Below are 8932 nucleotides of genomic sequence, written 5' to 3' on the forward strand. Positions count from 1 at the left end.
TATTACGTCTTCTTTTTTTTAAGGATATTTTGCCGCTGATGGCCTTTAGTGCGCCACCGGAGAAAAAGAGCGAGCTGAAGGCTCATAACCCCTAAAATAAACTTAAAGCTAAGTAGCGGGCCTGAGGGCGCCCAAGTGGGCACGGACCTCGGCTCAGGGCGCTACTGGATACTTCCGCCAGAAGGGCGTGCTGTAGGAGAGAATCTACCACTGTACGTGCTGAAATGAGGGGCTCGACGACCTCGCCGGCGAGGACGGTTGGCGCGTGAGGGACGGGACTGACTAGCGATCTGGTTGGCCTTCAAAGTGGCGAGAGTGATAAGGTCGTCAGGGTCGTTGAGGACTTCCCTTGGCCGACGGGTCCTATATACGCGGTGGGGTTGTTCCCTGAGGGGGTCGTAAGAAGATGCAGCCACCACGAGGGGGTTGGGGTGGTGAGGAGCAGAGTCGAAGTATTTCCACGATACCTGTTTCATGAATTGGGCTATTGTGGGGAGCCGTCAATCTATATGGAATTACCTATTCAAAACATATGAGATGACTTATACTATTGAAGTTAACAAAACGATAGTGCGTTTCAGAGTACAACTAATGCCATCTAGCAGTGGCGCGATAGAACTAATTGCATGTTAAAGTTATGCTTGTTTCACGACAAGTGTAGTATGATTTCATGCTGAAACCCAATTTCTTAATTTATGACTACAAAGAACACACTAACAAATTACAAAGCGATACTAAGTATTGTTCGTTTGGTAAAAAGACTGTTTATGATTTTTATGATTACAAGCACAAGTAAGTAAAAGGAATCGTTACCGCGTGCGTCCTCGGCGACATGTCACGACAACATTGACTATGAAAACGCAACGAAATGTTGCTTTAAACAATATACTCTAGAATTTAGAATATTATTTAATCTGAATAGCAAAACACTTCTTTTTTTGTCCAAGAGTATATTGTCTTAAAATACACCCAAGAAATTTTGAATTCATTTAAGATTATTTAAATTCGATGTAAGAGGTAAAAAATTCTTGATGTAAGTAATATCCAATTAATTGATTAGCAATGAAATAAAATTTTGAAGTGAACGTATTTGTCTAAAAGTTAGAATAAAGTTAAGAGTAAAATTGTATTAGAAAAAGATAAGCAGTATTTTTGTAATGATAATATTTTATTACTTATAATAAATATTCTTTCAGAATTAGCAAATATTTTGAGAAATTGTTCTTTCTTATTAATAGAATTCCTGTTTTTCTGTGTAGATGTAATTCTACGAACTTTTGAGCTCAGTTTTTTTAGTACTCTGTACTGAGATTATATTTTAATATAATAATTGGCGAGACGAACAAGTCGTGCGCCTGATGGTAAGCGACACGCCTGTCCATAACAGTTGCAGTGCCACTCAGAGCTGTAAATCGGGCACTGCCACTGCGTCCGCCACCTCGAGACAAGCCCCATATGCCTGTATATACCAGTACTTATCCATAAATTGAATTTTTCCAGGAGTCGTAGTTCGTGAGTAGGTAATGTCATATAAAAGAAAGAAGCAGTTTTTTAGCAGCAGTAGAGAGAGTTCGTCCAGGGAAGTACTGCCACCTTACCTATTTCTGCCGCCAAGCAGTTATGTTAGCATTACTGCGTTCCGGTCCGGGTAAGGGTGCTGGTGAAAATACAGGCACATGGTACTTGACAACTTTGTCTCAGGGTGACGGACGGAGTGGCAGTGCCCCTCGGATCTTTGCGATATAAAGCTCTGAGTGGCACTGCAACTGTTATGGACAGGCGTGTAGCATACCATCAGGCGCACGACTTGTTCGTCCTGGCACTTGATAATAATAATAAAAAAATGAACACTAGATACTATAATAATTACGCAGTTAAAGTGTTTACTTAAACTGTTTATAGATGCTCATTTTGTCCACTTTTATTTGTTTATTAAATGCTATTCTTGATCTACTTCTCTTTCCTTTATTTTCCCCTCAGTACAGAAGAATTGAGAACCTCCTCCTTTTTCGAAGCCGTTAAAAAGCATTTTGGGATCGTTTGTTTTCAATCATTCGTATGTTACTTAGGCAATGGATAGTAGTAACGGAAAATAATGGAATATTGTTAACGTACGCAAAACATACTGTAACATTCTTTATGCGTGCATTTCAACTGTTACTAATTTCATATCCATTGCGCGTAGTGCTAAGATCGTCCTTATATCCAATGGGCCCCTACTAAGGTACTCCTTTTGTAACAAGAAAAGAATCCTCCAAATCGTTCCACAAATATCGTACAAAAAAACGTACAAAAAAAATACAATACTTTTTTGAAGCTAGTTTTAAATAAAGTTTACATCCACTAGTCCGATCGACTTGAAACTTAATATACTATGGAAATTCGATGTCATTACAATAATAGAATGCTGAATACATTACAATAATTATGAATATATTACAATAATCTGATGCTGTAACTAGGAGAATATGCAGACTACTCAACTCCTCAACTACTTACCACCACGTCACCACGAGTTGTTGGTTTACAAATCGCGACTATATTAACTTTTTGGAGCACTAAGTTTTGTATGGCAGTCTTTTTTAATTTTAATTAAAAAAAAATAGGTTTTAATAAATTGTACTTTTAATTAAATTATATTTAATTTTATAGCAAATTCCTAGTAGCAGTAGAGCTCCTTGTGAAAGAGTTCGTCCAGGGAAGTACTGCTACCTTATTTCTGCCGCCAAGGAACAATATGAGCTTTACTGCGTTCCGGTTTGGAAGGGTTAAGGGGATCCGAGAAATAGTGATATTCGTATTTTATTGGATTAGAATCGGAATTAGTGCACAAGCGACATTTGCTTGGTCTGAGTTTTCTAGATTTGTATAGTCTCAGATTTGGAACGAATACGAATTGGAAGCAGTGCGTAAACGGGCTAAGGTGGCTAGTGAAGTGGCGGTTTAAAATATTTTCAGGTGTTTTTTGCGATATTTCATTAAGTTTAGATCATAAGATTGTAATTTTTTGGATGTTATGTTAAATTTTGGGTAGGCTTTGGTTGCTTAAATCAAACTTAGATTACAATTCGGAGTTTTTGAGATATTTAACATTCGAATCCTTGCGTTCGAATACACTTAAGAAATTGCAACGAATTTTGCAGTTTTCATAACTTTCATGGGAATTTATATGTTTACGTTTTTAATTAAGAAAACATTGTATCTATTTATTTAATTTGTACCTAATACCTATCAATAATTGATGTCACGATTTTCAAAATGGCACCTGTAAAGAAACGAAGCTTTCAAATAACATTTTGAAATTCACGTTGGTTCGGTGGCTGATTAGTGGTTGCCAAAACCTAAAAATGGTGTGGTGGATTAACAAGATATTTAATTTGAAATCCTATAATGAAGTGAGTAATTGATTTCTTGTTTTTTTCTCCGACATAGATTAAAATGACTTTTAGTTTTGTAAGTAACCTGAAATTAATTTATTATTATTAATTGGAGTATCTATTTTAATTTCTCCATTGGCCTAAAATATTGTTTCTGAGTTTCTAAATGGAAGAAGCGTTATTGCTCGGCAACGGCACAGTCGACTGAGGTCAGGGACTCAGGTTCACGAACCGGCGAAAATACGTGTCGAATCGAGTAGGATTGCTTTTTGCATTAGTGCTGGAAGCGATACGCCACATAAATCCAACCGCCTCAATTTGCTAGCAAGGCGAACTGGAATGAACCAGTTATTTACTATTATTATTATGCACATCGCTCGGTTTACGCAAACATTTCTGTTTCAGATTAGTAAGGACATCATTATTGCCTCTACTGGCTTTATGTTTAACTGCCGTAAGTACTCTGAGCTATACATTACTGTTTAGTAATAAATATAACAATATTAAGTACATATAAGGTGTAGTATGCTAATGATCAGAGATCGGAATAGATAGAGTAAATGGACACTACCTTATGACAACATTTTACGTCCCGGATTTTTTTTTGGTATTCAGTAATTCAGGCTTAATTGCATTAAAAATTGACAGTATTTGGGATAGGTAGGACTATTTATCTAAACTTTGCGATAAGTTGCTGCGACCACCAATTTTTCGGAATAATACATGTAATTAGAACAAGATAAGTAATTCAAACACACTGTTGATTTATGGTTCCCACGGGATCCTAAAACTATCAGATCCACTCTTCGTGTAGTTTTAGGCATACGTTTTAACTATCTGACTTTCATGTCATAATTAAATATATAGAAAGAAAAAGGAAGAAAGAAAGAAAGAAAATACATTTATTTGTTTACCACAATGACACCACAAAAGACAAAAGACAAAAAAAAAGAGAAAACGGAACAAAACAGAACTAAAACAAAACACGATCAAAACATTCAACGTAAAACCTAATAAATAATTACGAAACAAAAACACAAACAAACACAAAACAAAAATGTATATATAAAAATTTTATAAAATTAAAACAGGAACTATTCACACAAGTAATAAAAAGAAGACTAAATATTGAGATACCTTGTGTGGTGCCAGACGCGGTAACAAAAGGGTCACAAACTCAGTATTTGCTGGAAAACGCAACGCGTTCCCAGCACTGATTTTCAGTTAAGACCCTATGGAAGAGAATGAAATAATAGGCCTCTGGCTAACAAGTAAACAAGGTTATTATAGACTACCTCGTATTCCCAATAACGTCATTTTTTTATGTACAGTAGTGATTTGCCGAATCCCGTAACATCTGGGACAAGATAATGTTGTCGTAAGGTATCTCCATTTTGTCTCTATTCCTCGATGTTTAGATAAGTAAACTCAACCTATTCCGATCACTGATGATGATTTATGGAGTAAAGTGACAATCGAATGGTGGCCAAGAAGTGGTTACAGAAACGTGGGTCGTCCTGCAGCAAGATAGGTAGACGAAATCGTCAAAGTCGTGGTCTGTCGATGGTGGGATGGCCGTGGATGGCTGGACTAACGCTAGATCGTGGTGAACGGCACCAACTACAGGAAGCTTATACCCAGCAGTGGGTGAAGTTGGTCTGTCAATAATAAGAGATGATGAAGTACTTAAATAAAATCAGGCGCAAGAAGTGTAGTACCAATTTAGCGGTATCTAACCTCGTAAATCTCTCATTCTGAAGTTATGGTCAGATTTCAAGATGGAATATTGACTTTATAAACGTCTCGGCATGGAAAGTAGAGTAGAGGGCAATAGGCTGCGTGGAAAGTTCTCCTCCAACAGAAAGAGATGGTCAAAGCGAGGCGAGAAACATTAGCCCCAAACAAACATACTACTCCGTGATGACCACATATGAAAAAGAAGAAAGCTTATAATGTGTTAGAATTTCCCATGCTTGATTTTAGGTAAAGATCTGACGGCAAATGAAATTTACTCGTTATGGGGTTGCGGTATACAAATATTCAACGTAGATCTAACAGTACACGATGAAATGTACTTACTAAACGTTAAAAATGCCATAAAAGAGTTGCAAGAGATGCAGAAAATGATACACTACAGGCCTATAGCTCTGTCCATTACCATATCCTTGAACGATCCTGCTGAATGTGATGAAAATGTAAGTCATTGAAATTGCAATAAAAAAGGAGCTTTGTCACTAGCTAAGGATACTTAACACGTGGATGTCCAAGTTGTATTTAAGGGACTAAATCTACTACTATAGACAATTGAAACAAGTACAAACAGAGGAGGCTATGTCTTTCCAGCAATCTAATATAAATGTAATCAGAAATCTTCTAAAAGTAACGATTAGTAAATATCAAAATTATTATAGTAAACACTGTGCATTGGATATGAAATTAACTAAATAGCGTATATTTGTTTTTTTTTACAAATCAAACCAATGCTCCGGGTTCTTAAGGCTAACATTAACCTCAAATTTCAGGTTGATATTATAATTCTAAAGGATGCAATGAAACGTCAAGACGTTATTGAATTTAAGAAACGGCAGGCAAAAATTGTTCCCAACACACCTATTCTTCTTTGGATTGCGGAGTTGTACATTGAAGATATGGATCGCTTAATTTCTGTAATAGTTAAAGTTACTTTTTTAATAATAACTAAGTAACCTTCCGTAATAGTGGGAGTGCCATCATAAATCACAAAACCTAAGGGGCACTGCCGTTGCGCCCGACGCCCTGAGACTTAAGTTGACAAGATCAATGTGCCTGTAATTTCACCATTACCACATTACCCTACGAAACCGGAACGTAATAATGCTCACACTACTACTTGGCGGCATAAATAGGTAAGGTAGCAGTACTTCCCTGGACGAACTCTTACACAAGGAGCTCTACTGCTACTATTTTACTGCTATCACTTCTTTAATATTAGTTTCTAAATTCTTTGGAATCAATTTTTGATTATCTACCATTATATATGGGCTTCAAGCTGTTTAACTTAATATTACTGCTAGTTGATGGTCTATTGAGATCAGTAAGGTGTTAGAGTGATAATTTATCCACAGCTTTATATTAACTTTTTTAGACATTAATCCAGCTCAAATTTTATCGTTATGTAGGTTGTTGATGGAGTTATAGTGGATTCTGTGAATGAAGATGAAATAGAGAGAAGAAACCTTGATTTCTGTCCAAGCGCTTTAAAGATCTGCAAAGAGGTTCGTTGAAGGTAGATTAAAATATTATCATTAATGAGTAACTTTATTTCGTTAAGACAGAAATCCCTTTTTTCAGACACACAAACCAATATTTTTCTACAACGCTAACATTGTAGAGGAATATGCTGGAAATCAACGAAGAGACATATTACCATTTGCTCAGAAGGTTTACAATAATCGACTGGACGGTGTCGTTTTGGAAGATCCCAAAGGGAAGTCTTCGGAAGTTATTCAGTCCTTATTTACTGCCATATGTTATTTGGAAAATATTTCAGGACCTGCAAAAGATTGCATTGAGTTTTCAAAGCAGGTAAGGCATCCTTTTCTCAAAATTTATTTCAGTTTTAAATTTAGCCATATGCCACATATGATTAAAGCTTAGTTTGTTATTGACTTTGCATTATAACAATTTAAAATTGGGATTTCATAGAGAAAGATAAGATGCGTTCATGACCATATGCATCCTGTTGATGCGAGTCCTTTTGTAACTACACTTGAAAAAAATAGGTGGTTTGCGTTAATATTAGACATAACTGGTTGATAACATTACCATCTCAGTCAACTGTGAGTCTGTAAAGGGCCCGAAATTTTGGTTTGTTTGAAAAACAAATATACGAGGTTTAGATCCGAAAAAATAATTTCACTTCCTGTGTGTAATGATTCCTAAACCCTCAGAATAATTTGCTAAAGGTTTATAAATTTTCTATCAACTTTGATTAAGTTGTTCCACTAATTACCCTAAAAACGGACCAAAATTAATCTGTTATTTTGTTATTTATCCAACAGCTAAAGATACCAATACTGCCAAACCTCTCGGTATCAGTATCAGCTTGTATAGCAGCATCAAAGTCCAAAGCAAGTGCTATCATTCTTCTCACGGCCTCCGGGAGATCAGCAAGATGGGTGGCCTGTGCATGTCCCCCGTGTCCAGTATTGGCTATCACAACCCGCGCTTCCTCGGCCCGATTGATCCATATATATCGGAAAGTTATACCGGTGTTGTATACGGGTTAGTTCTTCAAATCACAAACCCAGTGTACTTGAAGTCGATGACCTTGAGAAATTTCTTTAGCTGAACGTTTGTGCTTAAGACGCGCGGGTAGCTAGAGTGGGTCGCTCCTTTCACTTTATCCTGCAGGATGTCTTGATAGATCAAATTTATTATTGGAACTGGAAGATTTGAGATTGGGAGTTCTGATCGGTCGTCTGCACTAAGCGCAGTATTAAACAGCAGTGTTCCCGTATCGGGCAGTAGTGGCATAGCAGCTGGAAATAGATGCTAACAACCAACCAATGCATATTGACATTTAAGTATTTCCTAAAATAAAAACTAAGTGCCCTGCAGAAGTTCCTGATCAAATTTTCTTCCTGTAATTACGACATAAATATACTATAATATACCACTAGCTGATGTGCTCTATATGCGTTGCAATACCATTGAAAATGTGTAAAGTCCTAACCACATTAGACTAGAATGGTGAATTATGGAATTATCCCTCTTCTGGAGACCCGTCATAGACACTTAATAACATAAATAACTTTTAAAACAAAAAATCGAACTCGGAAGGTTGCTTATCCGTTTTGTTCCGCTATGTTTGTTAAATCCTCGTCAAAACTAATCCTAATCTAGTAGTAAAAAAGTAGCTGCGGTATACTGTTGAGTTCCTCTTACCTGTCTGGCGTTTCCATCATCACGTCAGCTCCAGGTTACCATAATATTTTATTTTCATTGGCATTACATCGGTTAACGGAATGTATGTGAAATTCAATAAACCGGATTCATCTCCTTATTTGCGAGTGATAATTCAGAGGTGGAAAATTTTATATACCCCTCATCTCATCTCCAACACAAAATTACCGCAATTGGTTCACAGATGTCGGAGTATTCTAATAACATACACACAAAAAATATGAGATGAATTGAGAACCTCCTCCTTTTCTGAAGTCGGTTGCAAAGCGTTTTGGGATCGACAGTCTTACATTATTTCATTATAAAGGGAAACGACTGAGTAATGTCAGAACGCCAATGTATACAAAAATATACTGTAATGGTGATTATACACGGCGCCGTAAAATCGTCTACTAATGTACGATTTCAGTTGATCATGCTACATGGATGGCAGTCGCGTCACTGGTGCTGCGGCGCCATGTGTAAGTTAGCCTTTGATTCTTTAAGTGTAGATTTAAATTGTAACCAATTTCATATTCGTTGCGCGATGTGTTAAGATCGCTTTTATAACTTTATGGATAGAAATCGTGGGAACGGACCCAAAATACACCGTAAAAGGCTTTTTAGCATAA

At 36.7% G+C, this 8932-nt stretch overlaps 1 protein-coding gene across 1 annotated transcript; it reads left to right on the plus strand.

Annotated features, from left to right (window-relative positions):
* The first annotated feature begins 3809 nt into the window (after positions 1-3809).
* Positions 3810-8562, plus strand: LOC113232012 (pyruvate kinase 2-like). The gene is made up of 7 exons (XM_026466633.1): positions 3810-3831; positions 5361-5572; positions 5900-6043; positions 6536-6631; positions 6708-6941; positions 7418-7640; positions 8506-8562. Exons 1-7 carry the CDS (start codon positions 3819-3821, stop codon positions 8520-8522), a joined length of 939 nt encoding a protein of 312 aa, XP_026322418.1. The 5' UTR covers positions 3810-3818; the 3' UTR covers positions 8523-8562.
* The last annotated feature ends 370 nt before the right edge of the window (positions 8563-8932 follow it).

Source organism: Hyposmocoma kahamanoa, unplaced genomic scaffold (genome assembly GCF_003589595.1).
Source record: "Hyposmocoma kahamanoa isolate Upper Pololo Valley unplaced genomic scaffold, ASM358959v1 66, whole genome shotgun sequence".
In the NCBI taxonomy this organism is placed as follows: Eukaryota; Metazoa; Arthropoda; class Insecta; order Lepidoptera; family Cosmopterigidae; genus Hyposmocoma; species Hyposmocoma kahamanoa.

Coding starts and splice junctions, on each gene's coding strand:
- LOC113232012 (XM_026466633.1), top strand. Junction 5,573..5,899: donor CTGCTGAATGTGATGAAAAT/GTAAGTCATTGA, acceptor CTCAAATTTCAG/GTTGATATTATAATTCTAAA. Junction 6,632..6,707: donor CTTTAAAGATCTGCAAAGAG/GTTCGTTGAAGG, acceptor CCCTTTTTTCAG/ACACACAAACCAATATTTTT.